The sequence below is a fragment of the Tripterygium wilfordii genome, chromosome 19, assembly GCF_013401445.1.
Source record: "Tripterygium wilfordii isolate XIE 37 chromosome 19, ASM1340144v1, whole genome shotgun sequence".
Lineage (NCBI taxonomy): Eukaryota > Viridiplantae > Streptophyta > Magnoliopsida > Celastrales > Celastraceae > Tripterygium > Tripterygium wilfordii.
This window is the reverse complement of record NC_052250.1, coordinates 14550715-14573773: the sequence shown is the minus strand read 5'-3', so window position 1 is coordinate 14573773 and position 23059 is coordinate 14550715. Positions and strand designations below refer to the sequence as shown.

Below are 23059 nucleotides of genomic sequence, written 5' to 3'. Positions count from 1 at the left end.
AAAGTATAGGATTTAAGGTTTATAGTTTATAATTTAGTATTTATAACTAAAAATTGTAGAAAGAATTGTACACGAGTTTCTAATGTGGTTTTTCAAGCTTTTGTCTTTATGAAATTACACACGAGTTTATAATGTTTGGGTCTTCTAAAAAAGGATTAGTATGTGAGGATGGAATCTTGCCTGCAATTTCAATATTTGGTTTAATTCCTTTGTGAACTACATCAAGTGGGCAAATGTTGTTGTAATTAAATATAAAAGCTTGGGTTGAGCATTAATTTTGCTCAGGTAAAGTGTTCAAAATAAACTCAAAAAAGGTAAGTATTGTTTGACGATATTCAAAGGAATAACTTTATTTCATTGATTTAAAGCTAATTTCACTCTGTAAATCAATGAAATAATAAAAAAACCTGAGATAAATTCAGAGTTGAAACCTCAATTCATTGTTTTATATCATAATCCATTGTTTTCCTTTTTTGAAAAAAACTGTTCAGAATCTATTTTTTTAATACAGATTCCTCTGATTATCAAACTTAACCTCAATTAGCCTTGTTTATTTTCCATCATGGCAGGTGTAGACATAAAAAATTTACAGCCCAATTAAATAAAATTGTGGGCTCTAAATTAAAATAATTTATGATGCCCAAAATATTGTTAAATGGATAAAATCTAATATAAATTCAAATAAAATAAAATTCAAATAAAATAAAAAAATAAAATCAAAGAGATAATCATTGATTAAGTGATTTCTCTATAATACCCTTAATGTCAAGGGTTAAGGCTAACGGTACATAAGTAAATTCCAATTCTCCCTTTGCCTATAAATACCAAACTCATTTGAGAGAAAAAAAAGAAAATGAGGAGAAAGAAGAGAGAAACTATCTCAAGACTCTCTCAAATTTCCTTCAAGTTCAAGTTCTCTAAATCCGGAATTATTAGAATTCCTTCAAATCTCAAGTCCAAGTCAAGTCCCGGAAGTGAAAGTTCAAGTTCTCTAAATCTGGAATTCTTAGAATTCCTTTAAAGTTTCAAATCCAAGTCAAATATCAAATTCAAGTCCAGCAAATCAAGTCCCAAATTCAAGTCCAGCAATCAAATCCCAAATTCAAGTCCAACACTCAAATCCAACTGGATTTTATTACAAATTCGTAGAATTTGTTTGAAGCATTCAACTAAAAATCGGAGGATTCCATATTCGTGTGGAATACGTCAAAAGAAGAGATCAAGTTCACTTTGATTTAAATATTTGTAATTTATACCAAGTTCTAAGTGTATTTTAATTTACAATGAGAAATTTGGTGTGTACAAATTTCTGGTACGCTTGGTGGGACACTCTTCTCCTCTTATCTTTCAGTTGAATTTGGTGTACAAATTTAAGTGTATTTTAATTTACAATGAGAAATTTGGTGTGTACAAATTTCTGGTACGCTTGGTGGGACACTCTTCTCCTCTTATCTTTCAGTTGAATTTATTAAATTCAGTTTAAGTCAAAACTATGGAATCCATGATTCCTTCAAAAGAAATTGATGTCACTGATGACGTCTCTCACGCAACTCGTACGCGAGTTAAAGCCGGAGAATCACAATTGTTTTCTCCTCTTAGGAAATTCTCAAAAAAGGGTCAAAAGAAGTCTCATGTGAGTAAATCTAAATCCAAATCTCATATATCAAAAGAGGCGGAATATGTACATTCTAGCTTCTCTGGTGATGAATCTGAGTTCAAATCCCTTCAAATCAAAGCTGAAACAAAAGAGGTGGAATATGTATATTCCAGCTCCTCGGATGATGAATCCAAGTCTAAATCTCATTCCGTGAAGTTGGCATCACGGAAGTGGGGTGATTACACCTCTGCTTCAGAGTCTGAATCCGAATCCAAATCTCCTAAGTCAAAAGGAATGGAATATGTATATTCCAACCCCTCATATGAGGAATCCACATCACGGAAGTGGGATAATTACATCCCAACGTCGGAATCAGATATTCCTGTACCGGTTATGATGACCGAAACTACAAGTTCCGAAGATCAGGTGAAACAAATGAATGTCACCATTGATCAATTGACAAAGTCCTTAGAAGAGAAGGACAAACAAATTGCTGCCCTCATAAACCGATTGGATTCCCTAGGACCAATCACGGAACTGAGCCGTGAAACCTTTGTTTCACGAGAAGGTAAAGCTCCAGAAAGTTCAAATTCTCTTAAAGCTCAACAAAAGCAAGAAGAGCAAGATCGCTTGATAGCATAAAATGCTCTCCGCAATTCTACGAACTTATCTGTTGCTTCACTCTCTGTGAATCAACTCCAAAACATGATTGTAGACACCATCCGAGCTCAGTATGGTGGAGCCCCACAATCATCTCTAGTGTACGCAAAGCCATATAGTCACCGGATTGATGAAATCTGTATGCCATGGGGTTATCAACCCCCTAAGTTCCAACAATTTGATGGGAAGGGCAACCCAAAGCAACATGTTGCTCATTTCATAGAAACCTACAATAATGCGGGTACATTTGGTGATTCCATGGTGAAACAATTCGTGCGTTCCCTAAAAGGAGCTGCATTTGAATGGTATACTGACCTTCCAGCTGGCTTCATTGAAGGTTGGGATCAACTTGAGCGTGAGTTTCTAACTCGCTTTTATAGCACCCGACGGACAGTTAGTCTCCCGGAACTCGCAAGAATGAGGCAGAATAAAGAAGAAACTGTGGTTGAGTATATTGAATGCTGGAGGAACCTTGTCCTAAATTGCAAGGAACGTATAAGTGAAAGTTCCTCCATCGATATGTGTGTTCAAGGAATGCATTGGGGGTTACTTTACAATCTTCAAGCTAATATGCCACATTCCTTCGAGGAACTTGCAACCCGAGCTCATGACTTGGAAATCCAAATAGCAAGGCATGGAAGCCATGGCTGTTACTACTGATCCAGTTAAGATTTCTACAAAAAAATCTAAATCTAAATTCGAGTCCAAGACTCGTAAGGATCAAACTCAAATCAAGGAGCGACCAACCTTGAAACAAATGCAAGAGAAGGAATACCCATTTACGGATTCCGAGGTGTCTGGAATTCTAGACCAATTACTTGAACCAAAGCTCATAGAGCTTCCTACTTCGAAGCGGCCGGAAGAAATTGGCCAAACTGATAATCCTAAGTACTGCAAGTATCATCGGATCATTAGTCATCCGATTGAGAAATGTTTTGTCTTCAAAGACATAATCATGCGGTTGAATAGGGAAAACAAGATCGATCTCGATCTTATTGATAATGTTGAAGTTAATTGCGGAATGGTGGCTTTTAGGTCATTTGATCCCATTCCAATATCAATGGAATCTCAAACGATGCCCTCGTCCCTAACTAACGAGGAATCAAATATAGAACTGACTGCTAAGCTTCCTGAAGGAGCTGTAAGAGTCCAGTTCATTGTAGATGGAGAAGCTACCACTGTCTATGCATATCCCGGAATGTCGAGGCCACAAGCTCCAAATAGGCCAACATTATATGAAATCATAACGGATGATCTGGATGTGTGAGATTCGTCACCAGAAATGTACGATTCATCTTCTGAAAGTGAAGATGAAGGTTGGATAGAGGTGAAAAGTAAAAGACAATACCCATCACCAATCTGGCCTTTTCCAAGTCCAATACCTATTCCGGATAAAGAGTTCGGAATGAGACAAAATAAGAAATCTCGGCCTAAGAATCGATTAAGAAGAAATCGAAGAAAGACACATGTTAATGTTGAGACTGAGAACACTCATTCGACGCCCCGAAAGGAAGTAACTCTTAAGGAATACTTTCCGAAAGATTACTTTCTAGATGAACATATGACATCATATGTGATTAGTGCAATAGACTCTAAAGAGTCAAATGAAGAAAGAGATGGTTCTAACATGGAAGCCTCAAGCATTGAGAAGAAATGAGTTGTTACTTCACTCCAAGAAATTTCCTCTGACATGAACATCTTAGAAGTCCTTGAACTCCCAATAGATACTCGGTTGGCGCTAGTTCAAACACTGCTCAATCCGGAAGAATACAAAGGGAAAATATTTTCCCAAATAAGAAAAGTTAGTCCTGGTGATCGTATGGCAACAATTATCTTTACGGACGATGACTTACAGCTGGGACAAGACTTCATAACAGGCCACTTTATGTTAGTGGAATTATTCGAGAACACAAAATATCTCGAATCCTTATTGACTGTGGATCTGCTGTAAATATTATGCCGATTCATACAATGAGAAAGATTGGAATCTCAGTGAATGAGCTTTCTAAAAGCAAACTCACAATCCAAGGTTTTAATCAAAAAGGACAACGTGCCATTGGCATAATCCGGTTAAAGATTGAGATGAATGATTTGATATCATCAGCTTTATTTCATGTAATCGACTCCAAAACATCCTATGAATTACTTCTGGGACGTGTCTGGTTACATGAGAATGGAGTAATTCCTTCAACATGGCACCAATGCTTCAAGTACAGTCGAGATGGCGAGGAAAAATGCATTGTAGCAGAATCAAAACCATTCGCAAGTGAAGAATCTCATTTTGCGGATGCAAAATTTTACCAAAAGGAAGATATGTCTCAAGAAGCCCTTCCAGTGTTGATTCCAGAATTAAAAAATGACGTAAAAGATGACTCAATTGAGGACATCTTATCAAGAACCTTTGTAAAGGAATCATCAAAAATTGAGTTATCAAAGAGTGATGTTGACATTCTTAAGGAAGACCTAATCCTTCTGATTCCTTCTATTGGGAAAGTTGTGGACTTAAATTCTACACAAGAAAATGTCGAGGAGGCTGAACTTCCTAAAGCTTTGGGAAACCACTCAAATGGATGGTTCGATCCACGTGTAAAGAAGCTCATGGAGAACGCTGGATACGAAAAAGGGAAGCCACGCAAACTTGGCGACCTGGATTCCGTTCTGTCTAGTGGAAAAGCTCCGGTGATAAATAAACAAGGAATATCTATTCCACAACCAAAACACGGATTGGGACATGAGTCTCGTGACTCACACCCTATCCGAATTAGAGCAAAGAAAGCATCGGCCAATCCAATCATGATACAAATTTTTGAGTATAATGATGATAAGCCCGTAGAGCCCCTTGCTCCGAGCCAAATACAAGAGCAAAATACTCGAATTTTAGTATTTGAACGGATGGGTGATAATCCGTCAACATCAAACCAAATAGAGTCCGTACAAAAAGTCTCTGTATTTTCTAGGCTTGGGCCAAAAGTCCAGAAAGAGGATATGAAGAAACGAAGGAGACAAAGACGTTGTAGACGTAATGTTCTAGATAAAGATAAAAACAAGGTGATTATTTCTGTCAATCACGTCACAATTGAGGAAGTGACTGAAAAAGAAGTCAAATCTGGATCATCTTCTGATGAAGAACCCATATCGACACCATCTACCTTTGAAGATGGGGGGCAAGCTACAGTTGATGAACTCAAGGAGATCAATCTAGGAACTGATGCCGATACAAAGCCAACATTTGTAAGCGCACTTCTAAGTCCAGAAGAAGAAACAAAATACATCCAGCTTTTGCAAGAATATATGGATGTGTTTGCACGGACTTACAAAGAAATGTCAGGACTAGATCCAAAGATTGTTGTCCATCACTTGTCTATCAAACATGGAGTACGTCCCATAAAACAAGCTCAAAGACGATTCCGACCGGAATTAGTCCCAAAAATTGAGAATGAAGTCAATAAACTTATTGAAGCTGGATTCATTCGAGAAGTTAAATACCCGACATGGATTGCCAACATTGTACAGTGATGAAGAAAAATGGACAACTAGGGGTCTGTGTTGACTTCCCACCCCACTAAATGTGGGTTTGACTCAACCAACACAAGACTCATTCAACACACATGTTCCAACATATATTAACCTAATCATTACACAAATTATAAATCAAGATTGATTAGTTGAAAGTTTGTTAAATCAATAATTAGGAGTTCTACAATTTCTATCTACAAATCCCAAGTTTATTGATTGAAGTTAGTAAGATGAAATGGTGCATAAGCAATTTCATTCCATGGTAGTGGTATATTGCATCCTCGAGCCTTTACATTCAGTCTAACTCCATTTGATGTGTTTTTTTTTTTTTTTGGAACACCCAGGGGAGGAGCTTCCCAATGAACTTACAAATGCACCGTCCATAGTCGCGAAAGTTCTGTTGGCTGATGTGCCAATATTAAGAATTTTGTTTTGTCTGAGATTGGATTCGAGGATGCTAGTGTAAGCCTGTTGCTTTTATGCTGTTCTTTTTTAGGATGGAACGAGGTGTTGTTGGGGGTATTTGTTGACCTCTTCTTTTGTTTGCTGTTTTGGGATTACATTGTTGGATTATTATAGGTGCTAATTTTGTAACCTTCTCTGGAATCCATGATCTTTTTTGGTTTTCAATTTTGTAACCTACTCTGCTTTTTCTGACAAAAAGAGAGGATGTGATTGATGAATGTGTTTTGTAAGTAATTTAGTTTCTCCCTTCGTCCTAGAATGTGTTTTTGCCTGTTTAGTTGGTTTCTAATAGATGGATATTGAATGAGAGGCGGTTCCTCTTTTCCTCGAGTGTAATCAATTTTAGTGAAACAGTATGGGATACTGTTTTCATAAACAGTGTCAGATACTGTTAATTAAACAATATCAGTTCAAAAAGTTCTGTTTAATATGTTTATTTCTTTAACAATGCTTTGTGATTGAACATGTTAATAAGAAACTAATCTCTTTGGTCCACGATATTCAATATAAAATTCCAATTCTAATGTTAAACATTATCATTATTGAAAATCGAGAATTAGAAGCCCAATTTTAGTGAAACAGTATCGGATACTGTTTCCATAAACAGTATCAGATACTGTTAATTAAACAATATCAGTTCTAAAAACCCTGACTTTTTCCCAATTTCCCCTTTAATTTGTATCAAAAAGGACACACTAAAATTTGGGAGAGTTTTCCGAGATTGGTTAAAATTAGGTTTTTCTTTTGATTCCTAGATGGATATTGGAGGGGGGGGGGGGGGGCATGAGTTTAGGGTCGGACAGACTTTTTCTGGGGGTTCCCAAGCGGTAAAATAAAGTTTCCCGAGCTTTTGCAAGATTCGGAGATTTGCGGCTTCCTTCCAACCACAATTCCATAAGTTCAAGGGGTTTTTCATTCAACTCTCTTTCTTTATATTATTCCTCTCTAGACTTGATTTGGTTTCTCTAGACTTGACTTGGTTTCTAGACTTCTTCTCAGTGGCTTTGTTGGGGACGGGGGCCTGAGAGCATCTCCAACCCACAATACTATTTTGGGGGACAACCTCTCCCCTATTTTAATCCAAAATCTATTTTAGGGGATCCCTATTTTAATATCACTCCAACCACATCCCCATTTCAACATCACATCAAATATTTTATTATTTTTTAATATAACTACTTTTAACTACCTTCAAGTTTAACTTATTATTAATAAATACAAATAAATACGCCGAAATGAGCATCATATCATCATCTATAGCAAAGTTGGATCCCCGTTGATTCTTCCTAGCAATGGAAGAGGTATTGGAAGGGGTATTGGTGACTTGAGGCACATTGGGACTATACTCATTAACGTCACCATAATCTTGGGTAAACAAGGGATCATCGGTACTTGATCCTCCACTTAATAGGCTGGTGAAGTATGAACTGTTTTGCGAATCCATCTACATGTGATAGAGACCAATGCAACCATCAAAATTCAATTACAAACAAAGATTACAGGTGTTCAAGAACTAGAACTATGAAAAATCGGCCAAGTGATCTAAACTGCTTTTTCAAGTGATCATTAAATGTAATCTGATACTAATAGGCATAATAAACTAATATGTAATCTGTTTTTTCAATCGAATGCTAGTCAAATGTTTAGAGAAGGAGATGGAGAGAAGACCCAAAAATCATACCTGGTCAAATGCTTCAAGGTGATGGGAGAGAGGAGGAAAGCGCAGAGGCAGGCGATAGTTACGAAAGCTTTGATGGTGCCGATCTAAGTGGTGGTGCCGATCTAGGTCAGGAGAGGAGCAAGGTCGCGCGAAGATGGAGAGAAAATAGGAAGGAAAGAGAAAATAATAATTTTTAATGTTTTGAGGGAGAGTGGAGTCTCCCCAACTTTGATCAAGATGTGAGAGTTTCCTTATTTTGCGGGTGAATATGAGGGACCGGTTGGAGCAATCAAAATCAAAAGTGGTCCCCCAAAATGGTATTTTCTCTAATTTGAGGGTACCGTTGGAGCTGCTCTGACCCTTCACCATTAAGAATAAATATTACACGGGCCTTATCTTTAGACATATTGGGCCACCGTGTTTATGGATAAGTATGACACTTGTTGGGTCATTGGGCCCAGTTCACATGTATTAGTATTACTGTGCGTTTCTGTGTCGACCTTTATGGTAATCCAAAAAGGCTAACTATGAATTGGAGTAGTGACAACAAAATGGTTGAAACATGATAATGTTTGTCTCTACAAATTTGAACTCCAATTTCCAACTAAAAATCCAAAACTTCAAAGTAATCAAGTAAAATCCAAAACTAACAAAAATTCTAGCAGTTGATATCTCACTTATCCTAACTATTGAGTTGGACGCACAACATCCAAGTGAAATTGGGGAATCTACATGTCCCATATGATGCAAGGAAATCTTGTGCGTACAACTCAAATAATTGAGATACCTATTAGCTCGGTAAGTGCCCTGGCGTTGCAGCAAGACTAGCAATGAGAAATGATAAAAATTATCAATAGCAACTCTTAAAATCATCAACAATAATCACAAAGAGTAAATAAGATAATCACAATTGAAGAAAGATTACCTTAATCCAAGGGAAATCACAAGGAAGAAGTTGCCATACAACTCATCAATACAGACACCAAAATTGACAAAAGACGAGCAATAACATTCAAAATCCATGTCATTTTAAATTTAAAATATTGAAATTACTAACTCAACTTTGTTTCTTATTCAATACAGTATCTTCTACTTCAAAAGTTGAATGTCAGTAGTCCTATCCATCGAAATGCAAAACCTATTTGCCTCCGAAAAGACATTCAAAAAACTGCTGGAGGAGGGCTTAGAAAAAGAATCAAATAAAAAGGTAAAAATTTTACTATTTTTGTTTGCAGAAGGTAATTCAAAGAGAACAACCGTTGCTGACATGTTTGGTTGATATTCGACCAGAAGCCTACCTTCACTGCATACAATCAAATTGCAAAATTTTTATCCGAGGATAAATAAATAACCTTTGCTCGAGAAGTGGATAGACCCAGCACTCAATAGATTCCCATTTCCAGACGTACTCCGCAATGTTACAAAGAAACTTGTAATGAAATCAATAAATTTCTGCATATCAATATAAACATATCGTAAATCACAAAATAGCACTCACAAAAACCTCTGCTAACAAGTGCAGATAAAAAACTGCTACCAAACAGCCAACACACACAAAGGATGTGTTGGAGAAAAAATTTCTTTATCACTTTATTTCATTTGTGGTACCTGTGTTTGAAATAGATTCCAATTAGAGAGAGTTGAAAAATTAAAAATCACTATCTCGTTGAAAGGTTCTATACATCTGCCCCTTTCTCAACACATTTCTTTAGACTTCAAGATTCCGTTTTTCCTCTTTTTGGATAGTAAAAATCTATTGGGGTGTAAATCAACTCATGTTTAAACTGAATTGAGATACTGATGCAAGTACTTCCCCTCTGAATCAAATAGATTCATATCTAAAAGAGGTTGACAATAAGATTTTACAAAAAATTGAATATTTGTTCCTCCATTTATATATGTAAACCCTGCAGTCTTCTTTAAAGTCTAAGAAATGATATTTCTTAGTGTTTGAAATTCAAGTAAATAAATTCATCTAGAATAAATTGTATGGGATCATTGACGTACATGAGAAAGATATGAGAACTGAGAAAAAAACTAATTGGTTTCCGTTTTCATTATTTTGTTTTGTTTTAGAAGGAAGATGTTTGATTTTAGTTTGAAGATATCATGAGAATCCACCAAATTGCAGATATGAACCTGTAGTACCTTTGCATCTTCATATGTTGACATGTAACCAAATGATATTCTAGCAGCCCCAGTCGGTTTTCCATGAATTAAGTCATTATCAACCCAGCAAACATGCCCAGCCTAAATGAATTACGATGTGCGAAAAATGGTAAATGCTTCAGCTCACAGTTATTAACAAAGCGGTAAAAGAGCATGCAGTGCAATACTTCCATAACTCAGCACAGTGTACACCAACAATAATGCATACCTCAATGTTTGAGCGAAGTTCTGAATGAGACAAACCAATGTACTTTGCACAAGTGCCACGATTGCAAAAGCAACCTGTCTATAAGAAAACATGAGGCAGAAAGGCGAAGAACCCGTCAAAAAGAGGGGAATTAGAAATTACACCAGAAGCTCGATACACTCCAAGGCACACATGCAACTCTGTAAATAATATGAAAAAGGGGAACTAATGTCAGAATTTTGGAAAGTAAATCATGACCTAATTTTAAAAATTATTCTACAGTATAGGATCTACATTACATTTTAGAGTCTTAGACTATCACAGATCTATCCAATGGCAATTGAAATTTTATTTCATCTTAAGAAGTGGTAGGACGACAGGCTTACAGTAGGGAAAAAAAATAACAATTTTTCTAAATTTCTCGTTAATAAGGTAAGAGTTCTAGGCCAACCACTAAAAGCACTTCAAAAAAATTGTGAGAATGCTAATTCAGCAATGGTTCCCAATCAAGCAGAGCAAAAAACTGCTTGTTCACAAAGTTCGTTAAACGCAAATGTCAACAAATAAATAAACAGGTAAATCAAACACAACAAGAAGATGGTGTAGCACGCTTCTTACCAAGAAGTGGATACACTAGAGCAAGCTTATATACATTAGAAAGATGATTTAATAAAAAATTATAAATATTTAAATCTCGATAATTTAACCAACAAATCTGCAGCGGGCAGATTTGTAGCAACTACAGAGCAAAAGAGCTGTTTTAGCATTATATGTGGAGTGGGAGCCAACTATTAAGTAATTTTCTTGTCTATGGACTGGGTTGGAGGACTGTTAAAATGGAAGCTACCTTTTCAACGCCCTTGAGAGATGGATTCAATAGGCCGAAAATCTCAAAACTACAGGGAGATGAGACAGGGTCAGCTTTTACATGTTAGGGTGCCTTCAGAAAATAATAGCTGTGTTTAAATCTTTCTATCAACTATTCTGTCAAACCACATTACTGTTCCTTGTGCATCTAGAAGTCAAAGCAACTGGCACGACACCTTTCTGTTCAGACAAAGGCACCATAAAAGCACAAATCTGGTTAAGCAAAGAGGCTTCTGATACATAGAGCTTGTACCTTCTTTTGCAAGGTTCACCTCCTACATAGATTTTGTGCCTTTCTTTCCCTCAATTTTCAAAGTGGATTTAATGATGCCCCATATGGTAATGAAGATTGTGGCTACTTTCTTAGAAATGATTAGCATAAGCTTAGATCGAATTTTTCAACATACAATTCTAAAGCCAAGAATTTTAAAAATTCCCACTAGCACTGGAAATCAATTTCTACTGCTTGAAACACTTGCAAGGAATTTCAGAAAGATGAAATTCCCCAAACTAGGCAAATCAGGTATTCATTCCTTACGATGACTTTACCATCGAATGATTGTGTTTATATTGCATCCACGCTTAATTGTGTGCTATTGCTTTATTATGTCTTCATATACGTGCACTGTACGTTAGGTGCACCACAGTTAGCTTTTTGATAATTATTTCAGTTGACAATAGCAAAAACGAGGCATGTGCCGCCCAGGTGAATGTAGATTTTCATAAATACCATCAAGAATAAAATCAATCAAAAAGCTTTTTGGATGGCTGGCTCTCTGAACTCAAGCTTTGTCTGAGTGGTTCTTGTTCTAATATTTTTGTGAACCTTAATCCTTAATCTGTTTGCTTTATGGGTTGCACCCCCTTGGTGCTGTTAATAAAAAAAATTTCTTCCAAAAAAAAAAGAATAAAATCAATCAAAAGTTACTCGAAGAATGAGCTCCATTCGAATACTCTCAATAAATAAAAACATGTGGTTTCAATATGAACAAAAAGACAACTAAAAAACCAAATAATTATTCAGAGAGCAGATATTTGCATAATTATTCAAACAAAGGTAAACAAACAGTAGATTCTAATCAGAATTTTATCAAAATTTACCCGTAAGTGAATTCTAGATAAGGAAGCCAACTTTTCTACTACACGATATCCAACCCAAGAGCCATATCTGGCCTTTGCAAGTTGAATGAAACCACAGGACCTGATTCATCATGGAATACCTAAAAGAATAACATTAAACATATATCAAAATTTTTAAAAATGCTAATGACAAACGCTAGGGGAGAATGAATTGATTATTGTACATGGATAAGCATCAGAGTGGCTCATTCAAAGTTAGAAATACTCAATTATGAAATTATGGTGAATGAAGGCGAAATGGAATGAAAGGAACAATTGAATCTTCAACAATAAGGAGTCCCTTAGTAAAATTTTATCAATGAATTAAACTTTAGTATTTTGAAATTATGGTGTTCTGGCATATCTAATAATTTTATGGGGCCATCTTTCTAGCCTCCTTTAGCGCATTTTATTGGTGCTAGTTTTTTTTTTTTTCCCATACACAAAAAAAATCCCTCTTTGTTGTCATATTTCATTATCAAAGACTACCAAATCAGTGCTAGATTGCTAGGATAAAAAAGATTAAGCTTCTGGATAATTCATAGTCATTTGTACTACCTTCAATGGGAGACTACCATAAAGTGTGCAGACACTAGCTCCATTTTCATGTTTTAAAGCCAAAAGTGTTTTCTTCACATAAGAGATAAGTGAGGCTGTATGCCTGCAAGTTCGGGAAAAAGATGAGCATTTACAAATAATATCTAGACATATAGCATAACAGTTACAATAATTATGAATTAAAAGACTAACTAGTTGAAGACTAACTAAACTAATTCAAAAGTGAGGTTTGTTGAGTACTGCAAACAGAATGCAAGTGATATTTATTATCGTTTCATCTGAATACACAAGCTATGATGATGAAGAAAACATTATTTAGAAATAGCATTGAAAAAATAATATATGAAAAGAAGAAAGTGACATTACCCATACGCTTTCTATGCGAGCTTAATAAACAATTCTAACATGAAAGATACAAAATTTTGCATACGAAAGAAAAGGTCACACTCAAGGCATGAGGGTATGAAAAGGTAAATATTAAAGAAAAGGTCACAGTCAAAGCACGAGGATATGGAAAGATAAATATTTGTGGCCTCACCCCCCATGCAAAGGGGGATGATTATGTTGTTTGAACCTATGACACCTAGCTTGTAATGAAGCAACTTTACCCAGTAAGAAAAGTTTCACCCTTAAACACGTTCAGCACAACAATACCAAAAATGACCAACAAAAAACTATATAAAGGAGAACTATTGAGTATTGACAATGCATTATAATATGCAAATGTTTCTTTAATAGCAAGAAGTGCATCTCTAATTCGCTATATCCCATTAAAGTCGAAAATATGTCAGTGCAAGGAAAAAAAATAGAGGTACCTGTCAGAGAAGCACAAGATTTACTCAATCAACAAGCAAACAAGAAACATGTGAACATGTGGCCTAGTGGTAGAGTTGCAGGGGTAAAACTTAGAGGTTACAAGTTCAATTCCCATAAAATACCTCTAAAAATATTATGTGGGGTAAGCTTTGTGTACATCCCGCATGTCCCCGATGGCCCGACCTCGCCCACTGCGGGAACCTTGTGAGTAGGAGTTGTTTAGAGTACCAAGCAAACGGGAAAAGGAAAACAAACTAAGACCCATTACCAAACAGTGGAACCAAAAGTAATTAAAACACTTAACCGACGTTCACATTTTCTATGACATGAAGGAAATAAAGAAAAGAATTCAAACTTCCAGAATGCAATTTAATATTTTAGACTCTTAGTATTTATTTAGCCAGTAACTCATATGATCTAAATATCGGGAGAAAATGTTAGTCAGATATTAAGCTTTTAGCTGAAAACCCACAACGGATGGCTGGATGCTATCTTGAAGGTGTAGTTCTCCTCCATAAAAATTAGTTTGCTTTTATAAATTCTAACATATCAAAACTGAGGCTCACTCTTTTTTCTCATACACAGTCATCCTCGGTTATTCAAATTAATATTCTATTGCATATATTCAGAAACATATAAGAACAAATTATGATATTCCATTATACAAATATCATGATCTTCTGTTACTCATACCCATGGTATCACACAAACAGATATAAAAACTAAGTTAACATACCGTGTTATGGCAGATATAGTCAAGGAATTGAGTATCTTGAACCCATATCGGATTGATGCTATGTTCAAGAAAGAAATGGTACCATCCTCAAAGCACTCCCCAACACCTTCTCTTCTTTTAACAGTCCATTGTCAGCAAATGCCGCAGCAGCTGTGCCTGGAAACGTTTTAATGGTTAACCAACTTAGCAACTACATAAGCGGTATGCTTCGATAAAAATGTCTAGGCACAAACCTCCGCCGAAGTACTTCTTCTTCAGCAACTTGGAAACATCTGTAACACAGTAATTCTGTCAGTATCAGTACAAAGAAAACTCTCACATAGGGCACCAAGGGTTGCCAACCCAAGTGCAAAATAACATCAACATCAATTTATGCACAAATTCACTAACCTCTTTAACTTCACCAAAACTGTGTGAAGTAATTAAGTAAACCAAACCGATCCCCCAAGAGAAGGCCTCATACCTTGTAGGGGAAAGAAGATGTCTACCACTCTTCTTAAGGTTTAATTATTCTCATGCTAACCTACTTCGTTAATTTGGATAAAGAGAATTCATGACCCAAAAAACTGAGAGGACTTAGCTCACCCATAGGAATTTCAAGGCAAACCTACATATTTAAATGACGGGCTCACTGGAATCTTCAACAACCACCTTTTGTTTAAATTCATAAAGGATAGAATTGATGAGCTATCATCCAACAATAGTAGTTTGTATGCTCATTAATTCTCAAAGAACGAACGAATAGCACATCTTATTCCTTAAGCTAGAGAAATTATAATCCTTGTAGGATTACTCACTTACCATTGCGAACAATGAGGGCCCCAAGTCCAGTTGGATAGCCAAATAACTAAGCAAGTACAAGAGAAAAGAAAAGTGACATTGTGCAAAATCAGTTGTTTAGATTTGCTATTTGTTTTAGCTTTTCCAAAATAAAAGAAAACGAGATTTTACCTTATAGAACGAGATGACTACAAAATCTGCAGGACACCTCGACAAATCCAATGGTTTTGTGGCACATCCTTTGGCACCATCTATCAAGATCATCCAGCATCCCCTGTATGAGAAAAACAGAGGAAAGTGGTTGATGTTGTACCAGTAATTTTCAAATACAAACCACATAACCAGCAAAGCAATGTTATTACGTACTATCCAGACAAAATAATAAGTTGTATAGTTTATGATAAATAACTAAGGCTACAGCAAAAAACCTATGTTGCTAGCAAAAGTACAGCGACAGCATTAATCAGTACAAGTGTACAACTCATTTTGCAGTCATTTTTCTTCATAGGCAACTTCAGCTAACTCCTTATCAATTCATAGCCCGAAAGGAAATTCTATCATTGACCAAAATTGGTCCACATCACCAAAGAACATGAGCTATTTTAGTCAAGCAGATCACTGTTGCAACTTGCAAGAGCATTGCCCTAGAAGAAAGCGAATTGTAACTTACCATGATAATACACCTGACAGATAGTCAAGTTTGGTTCAAAACTTATTCAGCTGAGTTAAGTATCATGGAAGACCAGTACCATATTAAAATTTGATAAACTATCACTACTGACTAGTCTGAATGGGGCAAAAACCCGAGTGTTAACCTCACTTAAGAGAAAGAAGAAGAATTCAATCTCCCTGCGACTTAACAAATCGCAGGACTCAAATTGAATATCTTCAAATACAACACAATTAATTGAGTATGCTTGTTTACATTATTTCCCAGCGAGGAAGTGGAAGTAACACTGGTTAACCAATCAAATCAACGATTGCATAGCAACATACTCAACAGACATCTGGCATATACCTGCTAAATGCAGAACTTTCCAACAGCTTCTTCGAGTCTTCCTTAATAATCTTCACCAATTCAAGTTTGAATCTCAAACCTGAGAAATTGCACTCCAAGGGAAAGGCAAATAAGTTAAAAGAAGTACCTGCAGCAAGCAAACAACATGGTGGGCCTAAGGCAAATAAATAGTTCTGAAAATCAGTACAACAGTAAATTTAAGAAGGCAATTAACATCAAGAGAAAATTTTCCTTTCAGTGGCAGTAACCCCAAACTTTTGGAATAAAGGCTCGCATGATAATGATGAGTGGCAGTAATATCAATATAACATCTGTCGATATCCCATTCTACACAAAGTCTGCATATGCCACAAATTCTAGCAACCTAATGTATTTCAAACTAGCAAACAACCACCACAATTAAGTTCCCACTCCCAACTAAAAGCATAAGATTAACTCCTATCTAGTGGAAAAAAAAGAAGATAAAATGTAAAAGTCCAGTGACCATACGTCAAATTAAATGCAGTATGAACCGAGATCCTGACTATTGTCCGGCATAACCATATCTCATAAATCTTTGGAAAATGAGGTTTGATTTAGTCTTCTAAAAAGAAGGACAAGGCAACTGCTATTGGGGCGTTTAGAAATGGTGCCTTAGAATATTGTTGTCAAGAGGCCATGAGGTATCAAAAGAGGTAACAACTGTTCATTTAATTTCAGTAAACATGACACATGAAAAACGAAAGAGAACATCAAGGTACACTCAGAAGAAGGATAAAGGTCAGATGGAAACACGAGAGAGAAGGGTCCTTAAAGTCATACCTCCAACAGGGAAAAACAACTACCATAATCTTTTTAATAAAATTTGAACCTAAGACCAGCTTCAAGCTGAACCACAGCTTTTTACCATTCAAGCTCATCATCAAGAGAAGAACCAAGCCATTACAAGCTCTACTTTGGGAAGCTTTTTATCTTCCGTCCTTTGCATTCATGTTTTAACCACTCTAACCAGGGATGATAGCACATTACAACTTATACGTAGGCAACAGTCAACAGGTACCTGTTGGATCTCTTTCAAGAGATCTAGCATCCTTCCTCCTTTGCACCAGGTGCTGAGACATCTTGACAGAGTGTGCGTCGCATATTCCACTATGATGCAATTCCTCTTCAATATCAATGGCAAAGGCGGCAGCTCCTTGACTAAGAGCATATCTAGAATCTATCAAGGCTGAAAGAACCTATGAATATGTATGCAAGGACCAGGAGAAAAAATAAACGAACACTTTGCTGAAATCATTTAGCTCAATTTACAGTGTCTCACAGCAAAGATAATCTACTGAAAAACATGTAAACCTCGACTCATATCATTTGTGCATTGACATATGGGTACTGCACCTATCTAGTGGACTTTGAAGACAATATTTATAAAAGGGTAAATTAGGATGAGGAATATTCTAAGAAAGATAAGAGTCTAGAATGGCAGGAAGGAAACACATCATAAAGAAAGAAAGATAAAAACAAGAAAAAAGACACCAGAAACTGCCTTTCTACACTTAATTTAGGCTGATAAACACGTAGTCTACGATGGAAGGATACTCTCTTATTCCTAATACGCTGCTATGATTCTCCATGGTGTACATAAAACAGCTTTTATATGATCCCATGGAAAGGCCTCCCCCACCAGCTTCAGTGCCGCTGCTGCCCCAGAGGTAAATATGCATTTGTAGTCTCTTGGAGATGCATTGAAGAACTCAAGTACCTGCATCAAAAAAGAAAGATATCCGCATATCCTTGTAGTAACAGAGCAACAAAACATAAAACAATGTCAGAAGTGGCCAAACTCGAGTCGCTTTGGCTGTCTATCTTAAATTAAGATAGCACTTGATAGCACATAATTGAGAATAGTCCCAAGATGAAAACTTCTACCTTTCCACCAATGAATTTTAAAAGGGTGTTTTCAAAACTTCCTTCAAACAATGTTCACTGAGCAACATACTACCAAGGTCCCAAAAATTTAGTTTATCCAAACATAACATGAAAAGATATAGCATATAGAGGATACGAGGATTTCCGCAAACACTAGACGTGAGGTCTTTTAAAATTGCCTCCATCTGCAATTCAGAGTACAATGTTGCTCCAGCATGGTCCAAGTACACAGTACCTACAATTTGTAAATACAATGGAAACAGTCAAAAGAAAATCATTATGCCCTCCGCTAGGCAACCGACTGAAACAAACTAGGAAAAAACTAATATCTCGAACCGAGCATGATGAGTTTCTACTATAAAGTTCAAGAATTTGAAGCAGAATCCAAGATGATGTATTGTAATCCCTGACTCATCCACCGCATTCGACAATAAGTAAAATTTCCCATATTCTTCATTTAAATCAACACAACATAAAAACAAATACTACTCCAATCGACGAAAATTAAGAAACGTTAATTGTCTTAGTGTATGTAGTTAGTTCTTACTACAGTATGTAAAGTTTACTGTGATCAATGAAATCAATGATTTGGGTGCAAATCCATAGCTGGCTGCATCAACTAATCATTCACATTGCCCCTTACTATCTTCTTAATTAATTTTCTCATTAACCAAACAAAACCCATGTGAAACCACAAGCAGCTCAATATTCCATTTCTGAATTTCAAACAAGACAGCAAAGCACAAATAATTAGAAGGAGAAAGATAAGGCTCAACAACGATTTGATGAATTAAAATTCAGATTAGATTGAAACCGCAACTAAATTCTTTCTCAAACTTTCTCGGTAAACGAACAAGGATTAAAAATTACGACTGGAATCAGAGAAACATTAAGAGCTAACGGACCATTTTGCAATCGCTTGAACTCGGTTGCTCGTATTTCATCGATAGACTTGGGTCCGTTCGGGTAGCCGTAATATTCCCCATACTCCTTCAAGAACTCTTCCTTGTCCATCTCCAACTCTCCCGAAAAGTCTGAATCAAATGTTCAGTTTGAAAGTCACAGAGAGAGATTATTCGACAGAACAAAATTCGGGACTTTATACCCCCAGAAAAAGTGTGTCCAACCCTAAACTCATGGCCCCGCCCCCCTTTATATCCAACTAGGAATCAAAAGAAAAACCTAATTTTAATCAATCTCGGAAAACTCTCCCGTCCAGAACCGTTCGAGCGTAAATGGCCGCTCAATCCTCGGAGGATGCAGCTTCTGTCTCCGCGGCCTTATTATAATCCGCTAGATCTCCTGTGGCCGCTCGAGCGGTCCTCTGCTTGACCTGGACGCTCGATCTCCCATGCTCCCCGAGCTCCCATGGGAGCTCGATCGGTGACTGATGCAGCCCCTGTTGCAGGAGCTATATCGTGTGGAGACTGAGCGGCGATTAGTGCTTGAGCGGCTGCCCCGGACTGATACAAATTAAAGGGGAAATTGGGAAAAAGTCAAGGTTTAAGAACTGATATTGTTTAATTAACAGTATCGATATTGGGTTTCTAATTCTTTGTTTTTCATTAATGATAATGTTAAAATTAGAATTGGTATTTTATATTGAATATCGTGGACCAAAGAGATTAGTTTCTTATTAACATGTTCAATCACAAAGCATTGTTAAAGAAATAAACATATTAATTAACAGTATTGGATACTATTTATGGAAAGAGTATCCGATACTGTTTCATTAAAATTGGGCTTCTAATTCTTGATTTTCAATAATGATAATGTTTAACATTAGAATTGGTATTTTATATTGAATATCGTGGACCAAAGAGATTAGTTTCTTATTAACATGTTCAATCACATAGCATTGTTAAAGAAAAAAACATATTAATTAACAGTATTTGATACTGTTTATGGAAACAGTATCTCACTAAATTTGGGTTTCTAATTCTTGATTTTCAATAATGATAATGTTTAACATTAGAATTGGTATTTTATATTGAATATCGTGGACCAAAAAGATTAGTTTCTTATTAACATGTTCAATCACAAAGCATTGTTAAAGAAATAAACATATTAAACAGAACCTTTTGAACTGATATTGTTTAATTAACCGTATCTGATACTGTTTTCATAAACAGTATCCCATACTGTTTCTCTAAAATTGATTACACTCAAGGAAAAGAGGGAACACCCAGGCCAGCAAACCTCCTCTCATTCAATACCCATCTATTAGAAACCAACTAAATAGGCAAAAACACATTCTAGGACAAAGGGAGAAACTAAATTACTAACAAAACACATTCATCAATCACATCCTCTCTTTTTGTCAGAGAGAGCAGAGTAGGTTACAAAATTGAAAACCAAAGAAGATCATGGATTCCAGAGAAGGTTACAAAATTAGCACCGATAATAATCCAACAATGTAATCCCAAAACAGCAAACAAAAGAAGAGGTCAACAAATACCCCCAACAACACCTCATTCCATCCTAAAAAAGAACAACATAAAAGCAGCAAACAAAAGAAGAGGTCAACAAATACCCCCAACAACACCTCTTTCCATCCTAAAAAAGAACAGCATAAAAGCAACAGGCTTACACTAGCATCCTCGAATCCAATCTCAGACAAAACAAAATTCTTAATATTGGCACATCAGCCAACAGAACTTTCGAGACTATGGACGGTGCATTTGTAAGTTCATTGGGAAGCTCCTCCCCTGGGTGTTCCAAAAAAAAAAAACACATCAAATGGAGTTAGACTGAATGTAAAGGCTCAAGGATGCAATATACCACTACCATGGAATGAAATTGCTTATGCACCATTTCATCTTACTAACTTCAAAGAGAGCTTGAACTACAGATCATTTCACAATAAGAGAGCCATTGATTAGTTAGGAAATAATTGTTCATCATGATATGCCATTTTCTGGCCAAATTCTTCAATAGTTTTTGTAGCAAGCGTAAGGATTTTGTTAATTCAAAACAGAAAACCATAGTTTTTGTAGCAAAGGTAGGTTACACGAATAGTTTTGTAGCAAGCGTCAACGAAAGCTGAAAACGATGCACAAAGAAACCTTGCCTCCACTGCCTCAAAGTGACTAAGAACAAGGAAACAAAGATCTTGTTAATTCAAAGCAGAGAGACCATAAAACTGCATACTTGGTCACCTCATTCATAAACTAAAATGCTCTAAGATTCCTTGACCTCATACAAAAACTAAAATGCCCCAAGACTCCTCGAAAATGTAAAGGACAAAAATATTGCAGAGATGGATAGAAAGAATAGCTGAATATGGCAATGAGAGTACAGAATGAATTATCATTTCAATAAGGTGTATTACTTCATTTTTCTTTCTGATGAACACATGTTGATTTTATAGATGAAAGAAGATTTGAAAACATGCCAACCAACAATTGCCACAATAAAGAGACTGACAGCTAACAGCTTCCAGTCAGAAACAGCCATTTGCCTCTTCACCTTATCTGGTTGCAACTGCATTTAGAAATTGAATGGAATGAGTATATAATTAGTTAAAACTTAAAACAGAGATAGCAAACCAAATGCTGGTTTTAGAACAACGAAGCCTCATCTCCTTATCAACAGCTAATGCTGCGTAGACAATAGAAATAGCTTAGTATCTTAACTGAGACCAAAACAGCGGATGATGATTTCATATTAACATTCCTGATCCTAAACATCAGTAACAATCTTTAAATCACAACTAAAGTGGCTAGGCCCCAAAACCCTACACCAACCAGCATATCCAAAACTAAACAAAACAAAGTCAGAGTACCAAATCTGAGCAAAGAGCAATTAGTCACTCACCAGTCAAGTGATGCAGGCAAAACTAGGAACAAGCCAATTCAAATGATAAACTCTAGATGTCAAAAAAATCTTCATAATACACATCCAAAAACAATAGCAGTTTCACATACAAGAGTACTCTCACCTTGAAATTATGGAAGTCGAAATGACTCCATTGGAAAATAATCATGTGGATTATGCCTCGATCGATACTGCTGATCTAACCATCTGACCAAAAAAGTGATATGGCTTGGGAAGTAAAAGTGTATTACTTCCACAAGATCATTATCATTATAAAAGTCAATTTCTTTTAGCTGCAACCATAGTAGTAAGAAAAGAAAAGAAAAATATCATCAAGTTTTTTTAACCAAAAAAGAACATTACAGGAAGTCATAAAAGGAACTAATAATACCTTAATTGGTGGTCGGGCTTTTGATTTTATCCTTAAAAAATGCTCATACAAGTCTCTGATTCGTGTTATGCATCTCTTCAGATTGACATTCTGTGAATTCACAGGCACATAACCTCGAGTACCATACTAATCAAATCCGTTTTGTTCATTAAAATCTTTGTTTTCCTGGAGTAATAATCTCAGATCATGATGCTTGTTCATCAATATTTCCTCCCAATCATCTCCAAAAGCTTCTTTAATAACGCGAACACAATCAGGTATAATAAAAGAGTCAGGTCGCCAAACTTCATAAAGTGCAGTCACAAAATTCCGTCGTCTAGCTTTAGACCAAAATATAATATTCTTTGGATTTTGCTCAAGATGCCTGCAAATTGAGAATTAAAAAAAAAAAAAAACAAAAAATGCATCCAACTTTAGATCGTTTATCATACAATATCTAAGTTAGCAATAGTTTTATAGTCATTTATTTAGAACTAATTCAAGTTCCGGAACACCCCCAATCTTGGATTTTAAATTGATATTCCTAAAGAGTTGTTTCAGGTCTTCACGCAGTTTAACTAGTCCTTGATTTCGACTACTTTCTGCAATAATAATTGTCTAAAAAATTAGTCATACAAAGATAAAAATATTGCAAAGTGTTTACATGTCAATAGTTGTATACCTAGCACGTCAAATGCCATGAACTTGGCTGTATTCCCGCACATTTCAATGCACTCCAACTTTACACGACATCGTACTTGCTCCGATTTTCTTAACAGAGAGACGGCTGTAATTATATCCCTTGAATATTTAAAGCAGA

At 36.1% G+C, this 23059-nt stretch overlaps 1 protein-coding gene and 1 pseudogene across 1 annotated transcript; both read right to left on the bottom strand.

Annotated features, from left to right (window-relative positions):
- Positions 1 to 6512: 6512 nt before the first annotated feature.
- On the bottom strand, positions 6513 to 8267 carry LOC119985612. The gene is made up of 3 exons (XM_038829899.1): positions 7920 to 8267; positions 7458 to 7682; positions 6513 to 6626 (listed from the first exon to the last, which is right to left on the bottom strand). Exons 1-3 carry the CDS (start codon positions 8265 to 8267, stop codon positions 6513 to 6515), a joined length of 687 nt encoding a protein of 228 aa, XP_038685827.1.
- Positions 8268 to 8904: 637 nt separating this feature from the next.
- Positions 8905 to 19100, bottom strand: LOC119985634 (annotated as a pseudogene).
- Between the last annotated feature and the right edge of the window lie 3959 nt (positions 19101 to 23059).

What these genes read in the sequence shown, in the direction of transcription:
- LOC119985612 (XM_038829899.1), bottom strand. Translation starts at nt 8,267, where the DNA reads ATGGTGAAGGGTCAGAGCAGCTCCAACGGTACCCTCAAATTAGAGAAA. An exon ending in ACCTTGAAGCATTTGACCAG is followed by an intron (nt 7,683 to 7,919) that starts GTATGATTTTTG and finishes TATCACATGTAG; the next exon opens with ATGGATTCGCAAAACAGTTC. An exon ending in TCATTTCGGCGTATTTATTT is followed by an intron (nt 6,627 to 7,457) that starts GTATTTATTAAT and finishes TTTAATTAACAG; the next exon opens with TATCTGACACTGTTTATGAA.